Consider the following 26,380-nt stretch of genomic DNA (forward strand, 5'->3'; position numbering starts at 1 on the left):
GCAAGTGTCAAAGGTAGGATTTAAACTGAGGTCTTCCTGAATCCAGGCTTAGAGGTCTATCCATTATATGGTCTGTGCCACCTAGCTACATGGATTTGGATGTATACACACATATTTGGGAGGGGGTTGGGGAGATGGCTCTGCTTCTTTGAGTTTAGAAGACTGGGAGGATTATGGTACCATGAATAAGACATAGGGAGGTCAATAATGGGGACAGGGTAAGGGAAAGGTGCTAAGTGCCATTTTGGACACTCTAATCTCAGGTGCTGGCAGACCATTCAGTTAGAAACACCGAGCAGGTGGGTGGAAATAGAGAACTATTCGGGAGTCATTGTCAGAGGCTCAAGAACTGTATTCTCCTAACACTTGACTCCTTCAGCATACAACCCACATCCTTGCTGAGGAGGTGGTGGGAACAAGGATATGAAGCTCATTTCTCTACCCAGTGGCTGCTCCATTTGACTGGATTCTTGCCCTTGAGTTTGCTTCTGTGGAGATGGAGGAAAAGGCAGCAAGGCATAGTGGAAAGTGGTGGACTCAGAGAACCTGGGTTCAGCTCCTGGTTCTGTGAGTCTTACCTGTGGGACCTATGGTGAGCTATTTAATCTCTCTGAGCCTCTGTTTCGTTGATTGAACTAGCTGATCACTAAGGTCTCTTCCAGACCTCATTCTATGATCTTTTGCCTTGATGGGCCCATCTAGCTCTCAGTTTGTGAAGAAAGCCTGTATTTAAAATCCCTACGATTCCCATCCCCCCACCTTCCAGGGGTCTTTGAATCACCATCTATAAAGGCATTCTACAACAGTTTTCTACAACAGTTGCGACCCAGGAGCTGTGGGAGATAGTTATATGTGAGACCTGAATTTGATCAGGCCAGGCCAATCCCCAGGCATCATTCCTAATGCGGGCAGAAAGTAAATGAATACAAGTAAGGTGCCAGGGCCACCTCTATTTCTCATGGATGGATTTCTTGAGTTGGATCTTGGCACAGAAGGAGAGAATGGAGCCCTGGAATCAGACACCAAGTCCCCTACAAGGATGGGAGCTGAACCTCTGTGTGGGTAATTTTGGGCAGAGGGTGGCAGTTCATGAAGTTGATGCTAGTGAAATCATGAGGTGCTATTCTTAGAGGCCTTCTCTGAGACTAAAGCATCAGTGTCAACCTGTCTTCTCTAGGGCAGACACAGTCAGCTGCCACCTGCACAGCCCTGATTACTGTACCAAGCCCTCAAGCTGATGTTCTAAATCCCAAATAGTGCTTCTCTGTCAGAGCAAGGGTTTAGTGGCAGGTTATATTAGGGGCACTGGGCTGGGAGTGGGGGAAGAGGGTGGCAGCTGGGAAAGTAATGGTGTCAGCACTCTAAGGCATCAGCCACCCCAGCAATCTCTAAGCCTAACTTGAGCTGATCCATAGTAGGGGTCAACTTTTGTATTTCTCCCCTCACTGACCCTAGATCAGAGCCCTAGGAGGTCAGCTCAGCTTAGCTCTAGGGCCTGGTTCAAGGGAGCCACTGAGCATGGTGCTTTCTTGATGGCTCAAGGTCCCTGGGTGCACCTGTACTGGAACTCACTGGGCGTCCCTACATAAGGAATTGGAGACATCTGGTTATGTTTCTATGTTTTTGTCTATCTATCTATCTACCTATCTATCTATCTATCTATCTATCTATCTATCTATCTATCTATCTTTCTATCTATCTATCCCTTCCTTGTCACAGAACACATAGAGCTAGAAGCAACTTAGGAGGCTATCAATTTCATAGGTCATTTCATTAGGTAAGTCATTTCATACATAAGGAAACTGAGGCCCAGAGATGTTAAATTAATTGCCCAAGTTTACACAGTAAGGATCAGAACCAGGATTTGAACCCAAATACTCTGACCTTAGTTAGAGTCAGTGCTCTTTCCACCATAGTACACAGTCTTTGCTCTCAATCCATCCTGCCTGGGAAAAAAAACCAACATTAATAAGATTTTTAGGTTGAGAGCCCTTTTAACATTGACTTTGTCCAGAGATGAGAATAGGACTGAAGAACACACACACACACACACACACACACACACACACACATGCGCACACACACCCCTTTGTAAAGGCTTAGCATAGTGTGCTACACATAGTAGATACTTAATAGATGCTTGTTTTCCTTCTTTACTTCCTTCTCTCCCTCCCTCCTTCCTTTCTTCATTCCTTCTTTTCCTCCCTCCTCCAGACACTCCCCAGCTGGTCAATATGAGTGAGGACTCCCACCCTACCCCAACCTTGCACTCAAGTGAATATTTGTGATTGATTGCGATAGACTGAGCAGATAAGAAAATTATGCACACTCTCCATCCTAGACCTGCTCATGTTGCCCCTTTTCCCTGAGGAGGAAGAAAGAGAAATAGACAGAACTCTACCAGCTCTACTCCTAATTCTGCAGTCTTTGCCATCTCTCATAATGTTAATGGGAGTTAAAGATCTTCCCCATCCATTAAGGGAAACTTGATTAGGGGAGACTTGATTTGTAGAAGGCCCACACATTTTGTCAATTTCTAGTGAGGCACTGGGTCACAAGGGTCATGCCCTCTGGCTCTGAAAAGTGTTTGTGTGTGTGTATATACATACATATATAGACATATATGTATACATACATACATCTGTATATGTGTATATATGTGTGTGTGTATATGTATATATATACATGCATATGTGCGTATGTGTGTGTGTATACTCTGAGGTAAAGTTTTGCTTTAGGACTTTCTCATTGGAAGAATGTTCATGTGATTTGGCCAGATGAGACTCTGGGTAGCCGTTAACAGGCCCCACTTCCCCCCTCTCCTTTGAAAACACAGATCTTGGTGCTTTTCTCTCTGGTAACCATGTATGTATGTAATGGTCAGACAGTTGGATCTGTCTGTTGATCTCTGATGTATGTATTGATTATGGTCAGACAGTCGGGAAGCCCTGTCTGTTGGTCTTTGTTTCTCTGCTTGTATTTTCTGTATTGGTGAATGTAATTAAAGTAGATTATGGACCCCCTTTTAAGTTGCTTTCCTTAGAAAAGCAGATCTAAGAATCTGTGCTAGCAGGCCATTCTGGGTATGCTAAGGTGCTTGCTGCTACACAAGGTGAGAAAGTCATTTAGCATTAAAGATCTGACTATTATTAGCTGCCCAGTCTAATGTGTGATCCCTTCCAGATGCCTCCAAAAGCCAGTGAATGGAGGGATTGGGGGTGAATGGGAAGTCACTGCTCTAGCAGAGAAAGGAGGGGGGATCAGTTGTCTCTGAGGCACACAAAGAGATCAAATTCCTAATGGAAGATGGAGCCAAAACTCACTTCAAAATCCAAAGTGAAGGTTGAACAAATAAGATGTAATCATTCCCTAAGGACAAGAGAGAGGGGCGTTGAGGGGAGAAAGCAGACTGGGGTGGGTGGGTAGGAGGGCTTTGTCAGGCCTCAGTGGGTCCAGGGTTACAATGGGCTGGCAATACCTGAGCCTCATTGACAGGCCTTAGCACCTTTTTAATTCTTCGTCAGGCGACTGATTGATCCACCTTTGGAGAGACAGTAAAGATTAAGAGGATGACAATCAGGCATCTGCTTACATGGGGTTAGGAGGTAATCTTCCTGCCTGTGTGCCTTGGGAACCCTGGGAAGGACAAGACACATGCACACACTTGGCCAGGAGGTATGAGAGACAACTCTCAGCATAGGAGAGAGAGGGTAACAGACAGAGAGACATAGACAGGACTGAAGAAAGTCAGAGAGGGGCAAAAGAGATAAGGAAAAGAGAGAGAGAGGGAGAGGGACAAAGGGAGGGTCAGAAGGGGAGAAAGGAGAGGTACAGAGAGTGAAAGAGGGGGAAAGAAAGGGTGACTCAGAAGGAGAAATAGAGGGGAAAAAAGAAATATAGTGGTAGAGACAGAGGGAGAAAGGAAAGGAGAGAGGAGGTCTTGTCTCTAGCTGGTCATCCTGGGTTTTGCAGCTGAAGCCCATTGGACTCTTCCTGGGCTTCTGGATCTTCTGAATCCCTGATGAGCCAGACTGCAGGTCTGGATGGATACCTTCAATCTCCTGAGTTTGGCACTGTTTGCTATACCTGCATTAGAAGCCAGACGTGTTGGACCTCCATTTCCCCATGTTTCTTGGCTGGGCTCTCAGTAAGGAGAAATGATGCTGGGGTTCACTCAGTGCTAGCAGGCCAGAGGCTGGGAGAATCTGAAGATTTCCAATAAACAGCCAAGCTTCTCAGAATACAGAGGACTGTTGCCCTAAGACTCAGGCTCCTTCAGTTCTCCTTTGGCCGTGTGGCACAAGGGAACTTTATCTAGGCTTCCCCACTGAGATCCATTCTCGTTTTGTGCAGAGCTCAAGGATGTCTGCTTCCCCCACTGATCCCTCCACACCCACTGATCGGGAGGACAGCCAAACAGGTAAACCATGTGTTCATTTCTTGCCCCATAGTCCTTGATGCCATCTTGGGTGGGTGGGGGGTAGAATGAGAGGCAGATAGATTCAGGAGGAAGCCACACTGTAGAATGGACAAGAATGCTTTCCAAAAATGCCTTTGGCTAGGTTGTTGGAGCAACCCCCTACAGAAGGGGTTGTCAAACCCAAATAGAAATGAAGAACACCAAACCATTTGTAAGAATCCCTGCAGGCTGCATATTGACTTAGAAAACCACATAGTAACATTATCTATGTCTTATTGTATTTTTATTTATTTTGTAAAATATTTTGCAACTGTTTTTTAATTTGCTTTGGATTATAAATTTGGAGTATTGACGCCACATACATGATGGGTACCTCTACCCTCCAGGGTGGTCTCACTGGAGAAATCCCAACTCTTCTCAGGCAGACAAATATGGAGAAAGATGACATTTTTTTGCATTGAGAAATGTATTCTCCCACTCCAAAAGTCTGAAGAAAAATCTACTTTAAAGCAGATACAATCTTATTATTAAAGTTGTTTTTTTGTGTTTTGTTTTGGGGGGGGGGTGCTAAATGGTGGAAAATCCTCCAGAAGCACAGGAGCTCAGGTTTTTGTTTTTTTTTTCTTCCTGAGCACATGTGCCCAGGATATCTCCTCTAACTGGACACCAAGGCAGGGAGCCAGACAGGTCTTTGAGCATTAGCAGGACCTGGACTGTCTTTGAGTAACACAGCCAGGATTAGTTTTTTCTTCTCCTCCTCCACCTCTCCCCTCACCCCCAGTCACTCCTGTTGCAAAAGAAAAACTGGAGGGCTTTAAAAATAGTGACCAAGAAAAATGTGAATTCATTTTTTAACGAATTGATTTTTTTGGACTGAATTGGATTGGGGGAGGGGTGTAAGTGGGTGTGGGTGTATGTGGGTGGGTGTTGGTGTGGGTGTGGAAGGTGGTGTTTTTCCAGTTTGACCCAGTTGGGAATTCTAACTGGTGCAGAAACACCCTCTATCAATACCAAACAACTCATCTACAATTTACTGTCTCAGAGAGTTCTCCCTGGGGCAATAAGTTAAGAAATTTGCCAAGGATCACACAGCTTTTATGTGTTTGATCCCAGACCTTCCCTACTCAAAGGCTAGCCTTTTTTTCCACTGTGCCATAATAGCTCTTGACTGGGACATATCTGGTGATTGTTTAGAATTTGACTGCTCTGTCTAGGCCAAAGACATCTCATTGACTCCTGCTGGTGGATCCCAGAACCACATGCCACATCTGGTAACTTCTCAGGGATTGTGTCCTTTCTCTGGTCCCTCTGTGCCTGGAAAGTGGACAGCAAGGGCACTCCTGTCTCCAAAGGAGAAAACACAGAAGGTCTGGGAGTAAAGTCCAGTTTGACCCATAGGGACATGTGATATTAAAAGCCAGCGGATGGTAATAATAAGAAAGAATTGCTTGCATAAACTCTGAAAACTAAAATATGACAATGAAGGCTTTCACCACCAAGTGGGGGCCTGCAGGTGGGATCTAGCCTGGGGTCCTGGGTTCTAGCAGCACTCCAGTTGGGGAAGTGGGGCTGAGAGGGCACTGAGGCAGGCGAAAGCAAAAGCTTCTTATGCCAAGGACTTGGGCAAAGAAAATTGAATGTCAACCACTTTCTGTAGACCCTGGCCTTCGAATATGAAGGAAGAAGGGGGCATTTCTAACTAGTGGACAGACTGAGACTGAAGGGGTATGTGCGGATTTTAGGTCTTTCATGCCTCCTGTCCCTCAAATCTGTACTCTCAGAGAGCAAGGAACAGTACCTGTGTATGCTCCCCTGCCACATACACACTCCCAGTTGGGGAAAGGGTTCCTGGAGAAGCAAGGACAGAACAGTTGCTTACTATGGAGAGGTAGGGGCATGTGTATGTTGGGGATAGAGGGAGGAGTTGGGGGTTGGAGGAGGGAGAGGGAGTGGGAGAGGAAGGTGTAGAGTAGGAGGGACAGCTCTACCAGGTGGGAGCCATTGTCCCCCTTATCAGTTACGGGATGGGGAGGAAGGAAGTCCCAATTTCCTTATCTTTAAAATGAGGACTAGAATGTCAGTCTTGCTTACGTCAGGAAGATATTGTTAGGCTCAAGGGAGAGTGTGTATGTGACTTAACTCAAAGCTCTCTAGGAATGATCGAGATTGTCACTGTCATCATCGCAGAATTTCAGAGTCAGAAGGCCATCCAGTCCTCTCTAGTTAATGTAATCTATGATTATATCTGTGTGAGTACTCCCTTCAAAGAAGATAGTAACCTCTCATCATCCTTTGTGATTCTTGTCCACCTTAAAATGCTTAAGGCTCCCTTTGAATTCTTTTAATAATAGCTGGCATTTATACACCCTGTAAGGTTTGTGAAGCGTTGTACATCTGCTACCTCACTTCACCCTCACAACAACCCTTGGGGGTGGGGTGTTCTTGCCATTCCCATTTTTCATATGAGTCTCCCTCATTAGATCGGGAGACTCCCCAAGATCAGAGACTGTCTTTTGTCTTTCTTTGTAACCCTAGCACTAGTGCTTGGTATTCCATAAGTATTTAATAAATGCTTATTGCCTAAGGTGAACAGAGATTAAGTGACTTGCCCAGGGTCACACCACTAGTCAGTGTTTAAGGCAGGATTCAAACTCTCAAGTCTTTCTGGGTCCAGATTCAGAACTCTACTGGCTGCCCCCGCTCACTGCTTCTCTGTCATCATTGACACCTGGTCACCCAAACTTTGCCTTTGGGCCACAAGTGAGGAGGAACCCACCGCTTCCTGAAGCCTGCCACTTCTCTTTTGGAGAGTTCTAATTCTTGGGAATTTTTTTCCTGGCCTCAATTTGCTTCTTTTCAGTTATTACCCGTTGCTCATAGTTCTGCCTTCCCAGGAGAAATGGGAAGGTGTCTTAGAGGATTTTCATTGAAAAGAAAGCTATGACTAGTGTAGACTAGCCACGCTCAGCTTTCCTTGCCTTTATCATCAGATTCTTGGGAAAGGGTTCTAATTGCATTGAGCCGGTGATTGGAACCCACGAACCAATGCCAGATTTTGCATCAGACCCTCTAGGACAGGTGCACTTGAGGACCTAGAGGGTCACATGTGGCCTCGAAACCCCAGGTTCCCCCTCCTCCCTGCTCTAGGACATGTACCACAAACATGCTCCTGAGTGTGAGTGCACATGCATGTGCCTGTGTCAGTGTGTATGTGTGTGGGGGGAATTTATTCCTAGCAGCTATACATGTAGTGCCTCCTGGGTCCGTTGCTCATGGAAAGACCTCTGCAGATGGCTCATAGAGGCCCTAACCATGGGAACTGTCCTGATGGAATGTTCCAAAGCACCTGACCTTGCTTGCTCTCTGCTAAGCTCCTGCTTTAGGATTGTTCTAGGATTTAATCTCTGACACATACTAGCTAGCCCTATGACCTTGGGCAAGTCACTTAACCACTATCTACCTCAGTTTCCTCAATTGTAAACTTGTAAAATGTCAGCCTTCCCTGGCTGTGGTCAAGTAGCTACAATTCATGAGTCAACTCCGATACTTCAGTGGATTTCCGGTCTCATCATGGGCACACTCTCTCCCTGGCATAGATTACAACCTATCTACCTGTTCTCATTCAGTGCAATTTCTATCCATGTCCTCTTGCAAATATTCCACAGACTATCTATCCTACACCCTGGAGGCCTCCCTCCAGATCAGGGGTTCTTAACCTGTGTATTGATTGCTTTTTAATTGGATAACTTTATTTCCATATTACTAGTTTCTTTTGTATTCCTGTATACCTGATTTTATGCATTTAAAAGCATTATTTCAAGAAGGAGTCCATGGGCTTCACCAGAACGGCTGCCAGAGGGGTCCATGGCATAAAAAAGGTTAAGAATCCTTGGACTAGGTCCTTTATCCCTCTATGAGTACCGGCATGACTGCTGGGCTGCCCATCCGTTATCTCTCATTCTTGCTCCATTTTTTTCAGATCATACATTTCCTGGCTATCTTTTTAAAAAATTCACTTCACAAACATTTGTTATCTTTTATTCTGAACAATTTTTTGTGCTAGACGCAGAAAGCATAAAAATTAAAACAAATTTAAAAAATACAAGTTGCTGGATCTTTCTTATTCCACTTCTTGTGTGTGTGTGATCATTGATAAGATGCTGCAGCTACTTGCAAGCTCATCATGTGTTTCTACTTTGCCCTCGGAGTGACCTAAATTTTTGATCCTTAGAAACAGTGGTACAAGTGTGATTCAGAGCCATAGAGCAGCCCTTGAATCACAGAACCATAGACCTATAGCTGGAAGGGACCTCAGCGGATGTGGAGTCCAGCCTCTTCGTGTTCTAGATGAGGAAACAAAGGTTCAGCCAACTGCTCCCCTTGACGGTCACAGAGATTTGTCCAAAGTCCCATAGGTAGTAAGCATCAGAAGCAGAAGGGGAACCCAAGTCTTCTGATTCTAACCCTGGGTCTTCCCATTGTCCCAGGATGGCCCTGAGGATAATTGGCATGAAATACATTTGTGTGTGTATGTGAGGGCAGAGTTTGGATCCTTGAAAATGAAAAGACTTTCATATTGTCTGACGTTATCAGTAGATACACTCAGAATCATGGCTAAGCAAGGGTAACAGGGGCTTTGCCCCAGGACTTCAGGGGTTTAGAAGGCGCTGACAGTACTTATATTTCAGCAGCCTACAAATAATGCAGCAAACTTACCAAGTTAAGAAGAATAATTAGTTAAATTATTAATTAGATTAGTTAAAAAATTAATTAAAAGCTACTGGTTGGCTACTCCATCAGTGGCATTACCCTGGGCATTTCTTCCTCCTCCTGTTGCTGCTTCGCTCCTTCTCCACAAGGACCACGGGCCCGTAACCTCCCCTGCAACTGAATTTGCCTGAAAAGGCTCTGCTTCCAGATGTGAAGAAATCCAGTTGTGGTTTCCTATATTCTCTCTCCTCAGCTCAGGTTCAGGGCTGGGGGTTGCTGGGGCCCCATGCCTCAACATCCTTCATGCTTTCTCCATTTTCTCCCCCACCCTCAAGCTCCTTTTTCTGAATGCTACAGACTCCAAAGGTAGAAAACTTAGTTATGATTCTAAACCTTGTCTGATTCAGACATGGCAGAATCAGAATCCAGAGCTGGAAGGAAACACGGGTGATGTCGCCCAGCTGAGACCTAGAAAAGAATCCTGCCTGTAGCAAAGCTGAGAAATGGCCCCGGAGCGTGACTCCGGGAAGACCTCCAGTAATAAAGACCCTGCTGCCGCCCCAGCTCACTCAGTAGACTAATTATGAGGACGTTTCCTCCTAAAACAAGCCCATGTTTGTGCTTTGCAACTTTAATTGTTGCTGCTTCTGTCACTGGGGACCAACAGTTCAATCTCCCTTCTCTATGTCTGTCCTCCAAATCAAATGGCCCCCATTCCTTCATACGAGGCAGCTGGTGGTGCAGAGGTGAGAGTGTTGGACTTGGAGTTAGGACAGACCTCCGCTCAAATCCTGCCTTCCTGGCTAGGTGACGCTGGCCAAGTTACTTAACCATTCTCAGTCTTAGTTTTCTCATCTGTAAAATGGGGATAAATAGCACCTCTTTCACAGGGTTGTTGTGAAAATCAGTGAGATAATAACTGTAAGGCACTATATTAATACTAGCTATTATTGTATGATAGAGGCTTGAGGTCTTTCCCCATTCTGATTGCCCTCCTTTGGACAGTGTCCAGCTTGTCAAAGTCTTTTCTAAAATCTAGTACCTAGAACTGAACACAACGTTCCTGATAACATTTACGTCCTTATTCCTGAAAGCCCAGCCTCTCTTACTGCAGCCCAAGATCACATTAACTTTTCTGACTGCCATATCACCCTATAGACTCTTCCTGAGCTTGCAGCCCACTAAGACCCTTGGGTCTTCTTCAGACAAACCGCTATCCAGCCTTTCCTTTACCCATCTTGTACTTGTGAGGTTGATTTCTGGAAGGGATGTGAAAGGCTATTTATGCCTATTCAGTTTAAGCTTATTAGCTTCAAACCAGTTTTCTAGCTTACCAAATGGCAAAGTCATGAGGATGTTGTTCAGAAGGAGTTGCTTGAATAATAAAGCCAGAAGTGTTTGTTGTCCTGGGCCTTGAATACTCTGCTGGGGCTTAGCTCAGATTAGCTTAACTTCACATTGGAGGGGTCATGGGAGCACAAAGTTAGAGCTCATCAGGACCTTCCTTAGATGCCACTGAATCCAATCTCCTAATTTTACAGATGAGGAAACTGAGGCACAGACCTCTAAAGTGGTTTGCCCCAGGATCCCAGAGCTAGTAAGTGCCTGAGGTTGGATTTGAACAGAGGTCTTTCTGAGTTTGGATCCAGGGATCTACTCGCTATGGTATCAATTCTTCTCACCCAACAGACCTTTCATTGTTATTGTTCAATTGTGTCTGACTCTCTTGTGACCTTGTTTAGGGTTTTCTTGGCAAAGATTCCTTCTCCAGCTCATTTTATAGATGAGGAAGCTGAGGCAAACAGGATTAAGTGACTTGCCCAGGGTCACACAGCTAGTAAGTGTCTGAGGCCAGATTTGAACTCAGGAAGATGAGTCTTCCTGAATCCAGGCCTGGCACGCTATCCACTGTGCCACCTAGCTGCCCATTTCCCTGACATTTATTCCATCTACCTATATCATGAGGGAATTTAACAGCTATCCACAGTTCACTCTGCCCCCACATCCAGGTGCCCCTGCTAGGACAGCTCTGCTGGGAGTGGGGCCTGACTGGGCTGTGCTCCTGCCAGGGGGTTCCTAGGCCAAGTGAATTTGGCCCAGGGCTGACAATGTCCCTGCTGCTCAATACTGCGGGGTCTGTGGCTTTCCTCCCCTCCAGGTCTGAGTCCAGGACTCCTGTGCAGAGTGTGTGGGGACAGCAGCAGTGGGAAACACTATGGTATTTATGCCTGCAATGGCTGTAGCGGCTTCTTCAAGAGGAGCGTGAGGAGGAGGCTCATTTACAGGTGAGAAGGCCGCATCAGCCCAAGCTCCCACCCCATGGGTTAGTAGAGGTGGCGCACAACTCAAGATCCACTTGGATTTTTTGTGACCTGCCCTCTCCCTCACCACCCTAGCTGGGCATCCTGGAATCCCAAGCCTGCAATGAAACCCTTTTCCTAATAAGAGTTCAGGCACAGACCCACCCACTATCTGCCTAGATCCTTCTGCCGGGATGGGGACAGAGACAGGGCACAGATGGGTCTCTGTTTCTCTAACCAACCTACAAGCATCTTAAAAGAACCTACTATGTGCCAGGCACTGTGCAGGTCCTGGGCATGCAAAGACAAGAATGGAACAACCTCCCCCTTCAAGGAACTTATGTTCCACCCTGTAGGTGCCAGGCTGGCTCAGGGACGTGCCCCGTGGACAAGGCCCACAGAAACCAGTGCCAGGCCTGCCGCCTGAGGAAGTGTCTGCAGTCAGGAATGAACAAGGATGGTGAGTGAGGGAGAGTTGTGGGGTCTACAGGGACCTCAGGTGGATCTGTCAGTCAGGGGGCCCAGGCAGGGGTAGGGAGCCTTGATTTGGAAAGACTGGAGTTTCACTGGTAGGAAGTAATGAGTTTGTTGGGTGTGGGGACTCTCACTCAGCTAAATCCACTGACTGAGAGTGACATGATTCCCCAGAAGCATCCCTGGGGGAAGGGCCTTAACCCAGGTTCTTGGTTTCTCCAGCTGTCCAGAATGAGCGCCAGCCCCGCAGCACAGCCCAGGTTCGTCTTGACAGCATCGAGCTGGACTCCAACCTCAGGCCTGAGCATCTCACAACTACCCGAGCTGGGCCCCTGCCTGCCAGTCCTATTGTGCTTGGCCTTCGGGTCCCTGCATCTGCCTCCATGACCGCAGTCCCTGCTGCTGTTCGGGCTCTGACACCTCCAGGAAACCATCGCTTCATGGCCAGTCTCATGACGGCTGAGACATGTGCAAAGCTAGAACCAGAGGATGGTGAGTGAGTGTGCCCAGGGGTTCTGAGGCCCCTTAGACAGCCTGCTCAAGTCATCCCTGTGACCTTTGGTCTTCATGTGGACATAGGCAGGCCCCGGGAACACAGAGCAGGAATGTCTTCACCTTACACCTTCTCTGGGGTCCTAGACTGAATAGCACAGGAGCCAGAGCGCTCACTTATTTCTTCCTGCTGCACTCAGCTGTGGCATTTTTTTCTTTTACTTGCAGAGATGTCTGGTTCAATTTAATAGGCATTTATTAAGCTTCAGCTGTATGTTTGCTCTTGGAAATATGAAGCCGAACAAGATAGAGTCCTTGGCCTTAGTGAGCTTAGAATCCAGTAGGGGATATAAGATAAATACAGGAATACTGAACGACATCCATATTAATCCTCTCTCCTCCAACAGTGTAGAATATAGCCCACCCTTGCCTTGTAATCCTCTGCCACTCAAATATGATAAATGCATAAGAGAGACAGGAACAAAGTATAATGAGAGTGTAAAGGAGGTAGCGATCACTGTCAGCGAGGGGACCAGTGGAAGAGGTAAGAGCTGAGCTGAGTCTTGAGAGATTCTGCCAGGCAGAAATGAGGAAGGTACAAGCGGGGATAGAGATTTGTTCTGTGAAGTTTGGATTCAGTCAGGATCAGGTCACAGGTTCCCCACCCCTGAAAGGGGGTGGCTAAAGTGTGGGGGATGGCCCAAGGTAGGAAAAGGTAGAAGAAGCTGGGAGATGGTAAGTCCTCCAGTTTGGCAAGATCACAGGGTACATAAAAGGCCTTGTGAATTAAGACTGGGAAGGTAGATTGGGGGCAGTTTGTGGAAGGTCTCGAACATTGGGTTGGTGGCTTGTTTCCCTTGGGAACCACTGACAGTCTTTGGACAGGAAACTGACATAATAGAAGCTGTGCATTAGAAAAGTTCCTCAGGTATCCATGTGAAGAACACTATAGACAGGAAAGAGATATTAGCCACGCTGCTTAATCTACTAGGCCTCCCCCAGTTTCCTCTACTGTAAAGTGAGTGTGTTGAATGAAAGGGCCTCTGAGGTCTGTTCCAGTTCCATCTATGATCTTATGATCAGACATGCTGGTGGTGGCAGTCGTGGTGGTGGTAGTGGTAATGGTCCTGGTGGTGGTGGTGATGGTAGTGGCGGTGGTAGAAAGGAAGGAATGGGTGGAAGAGAAACTATGGAGGTGAAATAAATAAAAAAGACCACTAAACAATTGGACGTGTGACAGGGGACATGAAGTGGGAGTGAGCAGAGATGGCATTTGTGAATCCTAAGCAAGATCAGAAAAAAATGGCTTCCTCTCATACTGTCTGCCCAGGGGCTTTGAGCTTCCCTATAAAACATGAAACTTGGCTAAGGTTTTGACAGATTTGTGATCTCATCTATGTGGAGTAATGTCTTAACCCATGTAGATTACAACCCTATAAGCTGTCTTATCCCATGAAATTCTTATTCTTATCTTTCCAAGAATCCTTCCTTGATACAGAATCTACTCAATGAAATGGACATTTTCCTTTGAATCTTTTAATATTTCATGGATCCCGGGGCTGTCTCTTATTCCTTCTTCTTGCTGCATGGTTAGCTCATGTCCTCTTCTGGTTAATACTTGTCTTAATGTCTTTCATGGACACTTCTTGTGCACTAATCACCACTGGTAATGTGTGCCAGGCTATTTACATCCCTCAGTCATGTATCTCTCCATTTACCTTTGCCTGGGAGGTGGTGGAAAGGGGACCCAAGTTCAAATCCCAACTCTGCTTACCTGCCAGTAATAGTTATAACTAACATTTATTTATACAGCATCTTGAGGCTTGCAAAGTGCTATATCCACATATATACATACATACATATGTGTGCATATGTGTATATATACATATGTGTGTATGCACACACATGTATATGTATACATGTATGTTTTTCCCCCTCTTTTGATCTCACAACAATCCTATGAGCTAGATACTATTATTATATAAAGAAACTGAGACTGAGAGAGGTTTCCAGGACACAGTGAGTGTCCAAATGAAAAAGCATTTATCAAGTGCTTACTCTGTACCAAGCACAGTGTTAAGCCTGGGGATATAATTACAAAATCAAAGATAATTCTTGCCCTCAAGGAGCTTATATTCTAGTGATGACAAACATGGGGGATGGGGGTGGGAGTGGTATTTTGGTTAGGAAAGTTACTGGGTTGGGAGTGAAACCTACTATGTGCTGAGCACCTTATAAATATTATGTCATTTAGATTAAAATTATTAAAAGTTGTTTAGTTGGGTTAGCAGACATGATTTTTTTTTCAGCAATCCTCTGTCAAAACCACTGACAAAGCATGAAACCAATAACTGTCTGCTCACATCTTGCCTCTGTCGTGGAGGGCATCCTACATAAAGACCATATAGTACAGAACAGGGGAGGGGAACCTGGACCTTGAGGCTGCAGGTTCCTCACCCCCGGTGTAGAGTGATTGTCTCAGGATATGAGAGTCCATAGATGCTCTTGCTTGGAGGTAATGTTGTGTGGATTAAAACAGACCCTAGAATGCTCCAGAGCCTCTACAGTGAGACCCACAGACACTTCAGAGAAATCGAGGTGGCAATTGTATGAAAAATACATCACGACGTGCTGTTGACGTGCTGTTGGATGTGAATTAGTCCATTCACCTAAATAGGCCAGAGAGATGAAGGAAGGAAGGAAACTAGAATTTACCAAGTCCTTACTATGTCTGTCAGATACTACCAGGCACTTTACAAGCATTATTTGAATTCATAACTCACAACAATGACGAGCTAGGCCCAGAATTTAGTAGGAGGAGGCCGTGCTGGATTATAATTTATAAATCTCAGAGTGCTTTCCTTGATCACAAGCTACCTTCTGCTGCCAAAGTACATTTCTAAAATGATGATATTCCTCTGGTGGTGTTCTAATAAGTTACCACTTTATCAGCATTTTAAGGTTTGAAAATTGCTTCCCATATATAATTCCATTTGATCCTGGCTCTGAAGTGGATGCTATTATTATCCTGATTTTACAGACAAGGAAACTGAGGATGAGAGAACTAGTAAGTGTCTGAGGCAGCATTTGAACTCAGGTCTTCCTGATTCAAGGCCAGCCTTCTATTCACAATGCACTTAGCTAGCTCAGAGTTATCTTACCATCACCATCTCAGATGAATTCAAATGGAAGGTTATTCAAAGGAGAATACATGGTATTTGCAAGTTGTTGTTTAGTTGTGTCTGACTCTTCTTGACCCCATTTGGGGTTTTCTTGATAAAGATACCAGAGTGGTTTGCCATTTCCTTCTCCAGCTCATTTTACAGTTGAGGAAACTGAGGCAAACAGGGTTAAATGACTTGCACAGGGTCACACAGCTAGTGTTTCAGACTGGATTTGAACTGAGGAAGATGAGTCTAGCCATCCACTCTATCCACAGTGCCACCTAGCTGCCCCTAGGTTGCAGCAAATTATCAGCTCAGTGCATCATAAGTATCTACCTGTAGGTTACAAAGAGCAGTGTAGTCTAGATTTTTTAAAATATTTGTTTATATGTATACATATTAATTATGTCTTCTGTACTGCCTTCAGGTGCCTGTCTACCTAAGCCATCCCTAGCCTGAGCTCTGAGGACAAGGGGGAAAGAGAGGGAATTTTTAACCTGAGTACTTGGGAGGGCTGAATGGTACTTTTAACTGAAATTGAGAAGGCAGAAGGAGGGCAGGTGTCAAAGGGTTTAATCCTGGACATATTGAGCGCTTGGGGTACCAGTAGAACATCTCGTTAGATGCCCAGCAGAAAGGGGGGATTATGGAATTAAGGCCAGAGGCTGGCACCATCTAGCTGCCTTTTCTCCATGCAGTTGATGAAAATGTGGACGTCACGAGCAACGAGCCAGAGCGCCCCTTGACTGATGACCAACCGGGTTCATACCCTTCTACCAGCCCTGAGAATGTCTATGAGACCTCTGCACGCCTGCTCTTCATGGCTGTGAAGTGGGCAAAGAACCTCCCCGTCTTCTCTAACCTGCCCTTCAGAGACCAGGTAATTCAGGTTATAGTGACACCATCCTGCTTTTGCCCAGTCCAGCTCCCCATCACTCTTTTATTGTAAGGAGGGTTTGTATTGTTACCATCTGGATTAGGCTCCTGAGTCATGCACAGCTGAAAACTAGGGCTGGGGTGCTGGGGCTTTGTGCTCCTCCAGGCTGGGAGACCACTTAAGCTATTGTCATAACCCAGGTCCAATAAACCAATGTACCAAAATTTAGCCATGAAAGCACTATCCCTGTCTGTGTTTCCTCCCCATCTGCTAATGGATGCCCTCCAGGTGAGCCCCTTTCCAGTTGAGCCTCCTCACTCCCAGAGGGCAAAAACTCTTGCTTATGAGTTATGCAGCTAAGGAGGGTGTGCACATCATTGGGTCAAAGAACGTCAGTGCAAACATGCTTTAGGGAAGATGCAAGAGTGTGTCTGCGGCAGGCTAGCATTGCCCATAAGTTGTGTGTTGGAGACTATGTGTGTACCTCTCAGAGGAGAGACAACCCCAGAGTTTTAAATGAGATGGCAGAGAAGGGCACATCTTTTAGGCACATGTAGGTGTCAGAGAGGTTATCGATCAGGGAAAGTGATGCCCCTGAGATCTATGTCAGACAGCTGTCAATGTCTATTAAGGTATGCACCTTGATTTTAGGGACAGTGATCCCCATAAAGGATCCAAAGATCCTAAGATTACTTAACATTAACTGGCAGTCAGAAGGGTAAATAAAGAAGGGTGGCACAGAGAGAACACTCCCCAGAAAGAACTTAGATTTCTAGATTTCAATCAAAGTCAGGAGCAGGAAAAGAATAATACATCTTTTGAGAATCATTAAATCTAGGAGCTGGAAGAGGCCTCAAAGACTGTCTAATCCAACTCATGGGTGACCAAGACTGCCTTCTAGAACATCTCCAAGTGTCCATCCAGATTCTGCTTGAAGACCACCTAAGATGGGAAACCCACCATCTCCCACTCCCTTTTGGGATAGGGCTAATTGTTAGGAAGTGTTTTCCATGTATCAAACCTGAATCTCTTTCTTAGATTTCCACCCACTGTTTCTGGTTCTGCCTTCTGGGGCCCAGGAGAAGTCTAATCCCTCTTCCACACAATGGCGCTTCAATATTTGAAAATAGTAAACCCTTCTCCAAGACTAAATATCCTCTTTCAGCTGATCCTCATATGTCATGATTGGGCCTATTTGTGTTATTTACTCCAATTAGAATGTGAGCTCCTTGAGATCAAGGACTGTCTTCTTTTTTCATTTGAGTGCCCAGGGCTTAGGATAGGGCTTGGCACATAGGAAGCACTTAGATGATTTTTCATTCATTCATTCATTCATTCATTCATTCATTCGTTCATGCATGCATGTTCTTTTAGCCTCCTTGCCATTCTAGTCAATTTAATTCAATAACCTTCGATGTGTAAGCTCCTGGAGCTCCAAGACAAGAATACAAGAATGAAGCAGTATCTCCTCTCCCTACCCCTGCCCCTCACTCTTCTGGATGTGCTCTAGTTTGCTTATGTCTTTCCTAAAATGTGGTGTCCAGAACTGAAACAGGCCATCCCCACCCCCTCAAATGTGCTCTGAGCAGAGCAGAGTATGGCAGAGTGATGACCTCCAAAATGCTTTGCCTTTATTCGTACAGGCGAGGGTAGCATCGGCTGCCCTGACCTACTATTAACTCAAATAGAGGTTGTAGTCCACTAAAACACCCAGATCTTTTTTCTTGGGAATTGTTGTCTATCCATACCTCCAACATCCAGTTCCCCTTCAGATTTTGTCTTCCTCTATTTGACGGTAAGCTCCTTGAGAGTAGGAAGCTTCTTGGTTTTCTTGTTTTTGTATCCCCAGCATTTGCCACAGGGTAGTAAGCATTTAATAAATGATTACTCTGTCTGCCTTCCTACTTTTGTATCTATATATCTGTTCATCCATTCATCTATGTATCTCTCCATCCATTCATTTATCTATCTATTCATCCATCCATCCATTTATCTGTCTATCCATCCATCTACCTATCCATCTATCTAATCTATCTATCTATCTATCTATCTATCTATCTATCTATCTATCTATCTATCTATCTATCTATCTATCTATCCATCCATCCATCTTCTATACGTGTCTAACTTTCTGTCTCTCTATCACCTAATTTATGCGTTTGATTTTTGTAATAAAAATATAAGACTCTACATTTATCTCAGTAACATTTCATATTTAATTTGAAGGCCAGTAAGACCCAGGCTCAAAGTCTGCCTCTGCCACACCCTGGTTGCATGGCCCTGGGCAAATCACTCCCCTCTCTGTGCTCTGAACAATCTCAATGACTCCAAGTTACAGAGAAGGTGCCAGCCTGCGCTGATTGAGGGAGTGTCCTCCCCAGGCACTCCCTATCCTGATGTAACCACAGCTCCAGGCCCTAGCCCTAAATTTCATGATTGTTCTATAGACTTGCTGCACAGTGTGGTCCCAGTTAAAACGATCACCTTCCAGTGAGTTACTGCTGTCTCTCTGCGACCACATACACACACACACACACACACACACACACACACACAGAGTCACATACTTTCCCTCATACTCCCACTGCCACAGCCAATCTAGCCACATGTATTACAGGAACTAGAAAGAGGGGGTGGGGAGAACAGAGGAGTGCAGCTCTGGAGCCCCCATCAGTGCTCACTTGGGTTTTTCTAGCCTCTAGGCTGAAGGTAGAGGACAAGGGAGGGTTATTTTTTTAACCTGTGATTTCGTTGGCACAAGAAGCTCTTAGTGAAGAATCTCCCTCCACCGGGGCAATTAAGAAGAGGTGATTAGAACCAGAAGTTACATTTGACCAGTGAATATGATGAATTGGGAGATGCCAAACAGGCAAATTGGAGAATTGAAAGAGACCTTCGGTGTCATTAAATCCAATTTGATCTCTTCACAATACTTGACCCCCCTGATTTGCATACTTTCAGTCTTAGGGAGCTCATTATCTCATGTGGTAACCACTTTCAGCTAGCCATTAGAAAATTTTTCCTTATACTCAACTGCATATTTTCCCCTTTACTGCAATTCAAGCAGTAGAATATAAACACATCAAGGCAAGGAAAATGTCTTTAAAAACTGCATTCCCAGGGCCTACCACAGTACCTGATACATACATAGTAGGTGCTTAATATTTACTGAACTGAATTGCTGAAAATGTGTTAGCTTTAATTCTTCAGTGCAATGCAATGCAACAAATATTTATTTTTCCTCATTGTCAATAGTAGGGAAACTCCTTAGGGAAGTTCAAAGGCTTTTCCCTTTCATGGGCAGTTTCATTTTATAGGAGGGTGGGGGAGGAATTGAGATTTTGTTTTGAGACTGCAAAGGTCCAGGGAGGAGAGAAATCCTGGTTGGAGGAAACAGTGGAATTAGCAAAGGGGTCTACACCAGTGGTGAAACTGAGCTATGACCACTGGCGACTACACCTGCCTTTTGCCTTGATCTCATTGGGCTGCCTGGGTGTGGTTGGCAGGTGTTCTGAATCCTCTAGCCTAGGGCTTCAGGCACAGTTGATTTTGGTCAAGTTCCCAGGTGCTCTGGCTCCTCATAGAAAATTAATGGGGAAGGGGGTGGATTGCCTATGCTCCCCACCTTTCCCTCCTGGGGATTTCTCCTTTCCCTAATCAATCAACATTTTAAAATCTTCTCTAATCACTGAACACAGATTCAAGACCGGACTGCTCCTGTCCTTCCAGGCTCTGAGCCTATTTGGCATCCTAAGTTCAAGATTTCCCACAGTGGATAATGTCATGAAGTAAGGAAGACCTGAGTTCAAATCTTACCTCACACATTTATCAGTTGAATGATCCTAAGCAAGTCACTTAATTTTTCTCAGTCTTCATTTCTGTGGCTATAAAATAAAGATAATAATTGCACCTACTTCAAAGGGTAGTTGTGAGACTCAGATAATATAGGTAGAGCTTTGCTAACCTTGAAGTGGCACACAAATACTATTTATTATTATTTTTATTTGTTATTATTATGTCCCCCTTCTCCCCCAATGACTGGATGCTCCAGTCCAACATCTGTGCTAAGTGCTGAAGATACAAAGAGGCAAAAGACAGTCCCTGACCACAAGGAACTTACAATCTAATAGAAGAGACTACATGCAAACAAATGTATACAAAGCAAACTATATACAAGATAAATAGGAAATAATTAACAGTGGGAAGGCCCTAGAATTGAGAAGTTGGAGAATTGTTGTTTGGGGGGGGCAACTAAGTGGCACCAGGGACTGCAGTCAGGAAAACTCATCTTCACGAGTTCAGATACTCAGACACTTATTAGCTGTGTGACCCTGGGCAAGTCACTTAACCCTATTTGCCTCAGTTTCCTCATCTGTAAAATGTGCTGGACAAGGAAATGGGAAACCACTCCAGTATCTTTGCCAAGAAAACCCCAAATGGGGTCACTAAGAGTTGGACATGACTGAAAAGGATTGAACAACAAAAAATATTGGATAGCTTAGCTTCCTAGAAAATTCTCCTTACGTTGAGCCCTAATCTGTCCCCCTCTATTTTCAAATGAACAAAAAGGCTTCTGAGATTCCTCAGAGTGATAAATCTATGATCACATCCATAACTCTGGTCACTGTGCCTAGCCTGTGCAGCTTAAGATCATATTAGCTTCTTTGGCTGCCCTGACTCACTGCTGAGTTACAATGAGCTTGTAGTGTGCCTAAAAGCCCTAGATCAGTCATTTCCTCTCCTCTCCCCAGGCCTCTCCTCCCCGCTTCTTCTCCTGCATGAGTCCATCCCTTCTTGGTCAGCAGCTGGGTAATAAGCTTCATCCTTGGCTCTTGGGAATCATGGATCATCATTGCGTGGATCAAAGTTTTCTCAGAAATGTTGTTACTGTACAAATTGTTCTCCTGGTTCTGCCTGTTTTACTTTGCAAATGTTCATGCCCTTTTCCCCAGATTTCTCTAGATGTCTTTCTAACAAACAGCTGTATAGTCCTCTCCCCAAGGCATTTTATCCATTTTATACTTGTGAAGTTAATTTTTTGAACTCAAGTGTCCAGTTTTACATGTATCCCTCTCCAATTGAATCTTGTCTGATTTGTTATCATTTTGTCCTTTGAGTGCTGACTTTGTCCTCCAATACATCATCTATCCCTAAGTTTGGTGTCACACAGTATCTATTCATGCTTATATCTAAATCATTAATAAAAAATGTACACAGCACGGTCATTCACAGATCCCTGGGGCACTCTGCTGGATACCTTCTTCAAAGCTGATTTCACATCATCAGTGATAACTCTGAATTGTTCATCCGGTTCAGAAAACACCTGCCTGTAAAAACCATCGTCTGTCCTTCGTGTCATCCACAAGAACAGATGGAGAGACTGTTAAAAGCTTGGCTGAGGTTGACACTTTTAGCATCCTTCAATCTACCATTTTAGTAACCCTGTCAAAAATGAAAATGAGTTCAATGTGGCAGGACCCGTTCCTGATGAAGCCATGCATTACAGCTTCCTTTGGAAAAGGTCACTGGCCATTTCTTTATCTCAAGCTCATTTTCAGCCAATTAGGGAGCCTCATGGTTTCTGGCTTTTCTTTCCAAATTATTCCTTAATCTTCCTTCTCTCACCTCTTTTCGTCCTTGGCTCCCTCCTCACCCAGTCCCTCTCTGAAAGGGCACAGACAAGCCCTGGATAACAGGTGTGCCCTGGGGACCAGGCAGAGAGAGGATGTCCACTCACAGTTCCCCAGGCAATGGCCCAGCTGGTGGTGGCACGGAGCCCAGGGTGGGCCTATCGCCTCAGCAGCTACTTCTGTCTCTTTTGGAATCTCTCAGAAATGCTTCCCATCCCACAGGTGATTTTGCTGGAAGAGGCCTGGAGTGAGCTGTTCCTTCTGTGTGCCATCCAGTGGTCTTTGCCTCTGGAGAGCTGTCCACTGCTGTCTGTGCCAGACCCAACCCCTGGCATTCAGGGAAAGCTCATGAGTGCTGCAATAGAGACCCAGATCCTGCAGGAAACCATTGCTCGATTTAAATCACTCACAGTGGACCCCACTGAATTTGCATGCATGAAGGCTCTCGTCCTCTTCAAGCCAGGTAGGCAGGAGCCAAACTGGGATCCTGGGAAATCAGGTAAAGGCCAGAGGTACACCCAAGACCTTCTTAATGGAACTGGGCACCCTCCCAGAGGCTGGTGTGCCTTTGTCACCTATTACCCATGCCATGAGCCTGAGCACTGTGAGAAAACATCTGCCTCCCTCCCCATACCCGCCCTGTCTATACTATGCCCCCCCTCCCCCATAGGCAGTAGGCTGTACCCCTCCAGCGTTCTCTTATGGACTTGTCTTCCAATCTAAGCACCTCCACCATCTAGGGCAACATAGATACTAGGGACCCCCTGTGATATGTTGACAGCTTCAGTTGGGCATAGAGGTGTGTGTGTGTGTGTGTGTGTGTGTGTGTGTGTGTGTGTGTGTGTGTGTGTGTGTGTGTGTGTGTGTGTGTGTTCTGGGGGCGGGTAGCAGCTTCTTGAAATGAGTACTTCTTCCCCTGGAGCAGTTTAGCTACCAGCTGAAATCCCATCCAGAGACAGAAGGGAAATCGCGCGGTCACTGGATTGGAAGTACCTTGTAGTCCTTGAAAACCCCCTGAGCTAGGCTCGCAGTAGGGGTTCTTAACCTGAAGTCCATCCACTTTTCATTTTTTTTAACATTTTGATAACTGTATTTCAATTTTATTATATGAATTTAATAATTTTACCCTGAGGAGAGTCTACAGGGTTTACTCAGTAAACCAGAGGAGTCCGTGTCATACACACGAATGTTAAGAACCCATGAAATTTACTTGGTAGAGAAAAATACAGCCCTAAACCTCATTTCAAATGACTTTTCCAAATAATTTCCCCCCATGTTTAAAAGAAAACGTATTCATTTTGAACTTAAATACAAAAAGGCCAAAAACATTTCCATGTACACGCAGTACAACATAAAAAGAGGATTCAGTATGAATTCAGGGAGATGAATTTCCATTTCACACTGTTTACTTTTTTTTGAAGAACTATATAAAAAATACTACACATCATTTCCAAAGCTACCCTGTTTTTCTGTGCTTCCTTCCAAGTTTTCTTTTGATCTCTGCTCCACACTTTTAATTTTTTTCCCTCCTTCCCCACTTCATCCTACCCTAGAGAAGGCTACAATTAGATACAAATATATGTGTGTAAAACTATACTACACATATTTCTATTTATCAGTTCTTTCTCTGTAGTAGGAAATTTCATCTTCCTTCATAGAGCCTTTGTAGTTGAACCGAGTATTTAGAATACTTAAAATGATTCAGTCATTCAAAGTTATTCTTCAAGCAACATTGCTGTAACTGCGTACAATATTCTCTCGGTTCTGCTCATTTCACTCCATTATTTCCTGCAAGTCTTTCCAAGTTTTTCTAAAATTAGCCTGCTCATCATTTCTTATAGCAGAGTAGTATTCCATCACAATTATATACCACAGCTTGTCTAGCCATTCTCCAATTGATGGGCATCCCTTCAATTTTCATTTTTTTTCTTTCAAACATTTATTGATACTGTATAAAGTAAATAATAATTGTTTCCTGATAACTTGGTCTGTCCACCCCAGAATTCTTCCTCAAAACAAAGAAAACAGTCTGGTGGTTTTTCTACAGTATTTCCTATAGGCACAAAAACAGATAAAAAAGACTTGGACTCCAAACCTGACTTCCATTTTGTGACTGATTCATTGAACCTTCTCTGTGTCTTGGTTTTCTAATTTGTAAACTAAAGGAATTGGACTAGATGATATTTAAAGCCTCCTGGCTCTAAATCTTAAGATTTTAAATACATTGGCTTCCTAGAGTCTATAAAGAAGGGAAATAGACTGGCCTTGATTTTAGATAGTGAACAGGAAGTGATACTGACTGTATTTGAGGGTGAGCTGTTCTGACAGAGACCACAATTGGACATTTGAGTAGGAGAGAACTCCCTCCATCCCCACTCCCACCCCCAAGTCATTGTTAGGCTATTCGGTGGAGATCCCCCTAAATAGAAGGTGTATACTAGAACCAAATGGAAAGGGACAGAATTGGCATATACTAAAATAGCTCTCTTTTCAAGGATGCTTATAGCAGTAAGATTTGTAGATACAAAAAACCAGGAGCAGCTTTGGAAATGATCTACCACTAGGATGTGGTTGAGCAAACCAATCATCAATGGAATGAAACATTTTGACACAACTGAGGTTGGGAGAAGCAGAAGGAAATAAGGAAAGACTTAGATGAAATGGTATGTAATGAAGAAAGAAAATCTAAGGACATATGACTGAGGGAAAAAAATATACACAATACATGGGTGAATGGATAAAGTCAATGCGAGGGGATACTGAGGGAGGAAGCAACTGACAAGTTATGCCAGATGCTGCCAGTACTTTTTAAAAGTGCAAATGATTATGTAAAGACAAGTTTAATGATTTTTATCATTTAAAGTTGAATTAATTAAAATATTTTAAAAAGTCAATAGTTCATAGGAAGGCTAGAAGATAATTTATAGGAAGTCCAGGACTGAAAACACTAAGCCCCCAGGGAAAAACTCCTGTTTAGCTATTTACCAAAGTCTGAGGTTAATTACCACAGGGGAAAGGGCCTTTTCCAGAAATGGTAAAAGTCAGAAAGACAAAGGAAGTCTTCAAAGCATGGAGTCGCTATCTCTGGGGAGTGAGGAATTACTGATTTTTTATAGGTCCATGATTCTGGGGGTGGGAGCATGTGCTCCATGGACACACATCACCAGCTCAGTGAGGCTTAAGAGACATCCATCAAGAATTGTAGCAGCTAGGAAATTCATCCCCCTAAAGACAACTTGATCAAAACTATTAGAACTTAGCTCCTCTTGTTCTTAGCCCACAATCAAATGAGATAACACATGCAAAGTATTTTCCAAGGATGAAAGTATAAAAAAATGCCAAATATAGACCCCTTTGCAGAATGTTTTTAAATGCATAAAATGAAATACATAGGTTTATTAAGCAAAACAGTCATATTGGAACAACTTGTGAAAATGCTAATATATAAGTATATATATATGTATTGTGCATATACACACATATCTATACAATATATACACTGTATACACATACGTGCATAGATGTGTATGTATACACATACGTGTATACATGTATATATGCACATGCATGCATCCAATTTTTAGCCCCCACAAAAAGAGCTGCAGTAAATGTTTTTGTATAAATAGGTCCTTTTCCCTTTTCCTACCTAACGGGGGTACTAGAGAGCCCCTCCTTTTTGTGCAGCATATGCAAGAATCAGTGTTTGAATATACCCACAGAAGGTGAAAAACACATATGAGCCAAAGAAGAGAAGGCTGTTTCCACTTGAGGGAAACCCAATTTTCAGAGGTCTTGATCAAAATGAAGGCTTTGGAGGAGCAGGAACCACTAACAACAGATGACTCAGAAGATGAGACATATGGCTCCTTTCAAGCTCTCTATGGCCAAAGTTATACTGAAGAAGGCCTTTTCCCCTTCCTCTTTCCTTTTTCTTTCCTTAGCTCCCCTTCTGAAAATAAGACTGTTTATTTGACACTGTGGAACATACTTGGTTGAGAAGTCAGAACTTAGAAAAAAATCCAGAATAATCTAGAATGTTGCTGGTTTCTTCTGTTCAAAATTTTGCTTAATTAGCCCCAGAAAATCATGTGCTTTAGAGCTGGAGAGGACATTAGAGACTCTTTTGACAGCTGAAAAAACTGGTTCTACTAACTTGGCAAACACTTTTTTTACACATTCAAATTAAATTTGATTCATACTTGAGAGTTGTAGGATTTGGGGTGTGTTCATGAACCTTGGACTCTCAGACATGTGTAAAACAAGGTTAATCCTTACGATAACTTCCTAGGCATCTCCCTAGGCACAGATGGATA

At 44.2% G+C, this 26,380-nt stretch overlaps 1 protein-coding gene across 1 annotated transcript in view; it reads left to right on the forward strand.

The window, feature by feature from the left end:
* NR2E3 (nuclear receptor subfamily 2 group E member 3) overlaps positions 1 to 26,380 on the forward strand; it is a 36,763-nt gene that overhangs the window by 8,051 nt on the left and 2,332 nt on the right. Inside the window, exons 2-7 of the mRNA XM_072621890.1 lie at positions 4,354 to 4,420; positions 11,289 to 11,415; positions 11,787 to 11,890; positions 12,127 to 12,396; positions 16,259 to 16,440; positions 22,290 to 22,530. Of these exons, the coding sequence (XP_072477991.1) occupies positions 4,354 to 4,420; positions 11,289 to 11,415; positions 11,787 to 11,890; positions 12,127 to 12,396; positions 16,259 to 16,440; positions 22,290 to 22,530 (991 nt within the window). The remainder of the gene's footprint in view (positions 1 to 4,353; positions 4,421 to 11,288; positions 11,416 to 11,786; positions 11,891 to 12,126; positions 12,397 to 16,258; positions 16,441 to 22,289; positions 22,531 to 26,380) is intronic.

This window comes from Notamacropus eugenii, chromosome 1 (genome assembly GCF_028372415.1).
Source record: "Notamacropus eugenii isolate mMacEug1 chromosome 1, mMacEug1.pri_v2, whole genome shotgun sequence".
Classification (NCBI taxonomy): domain Eukaryota; kingdom Metazoa; phylum Chordata; class Mammalia; order Diprotodontia; family Macropodidae; genus Notamacropus; species Notamacropus eugenii.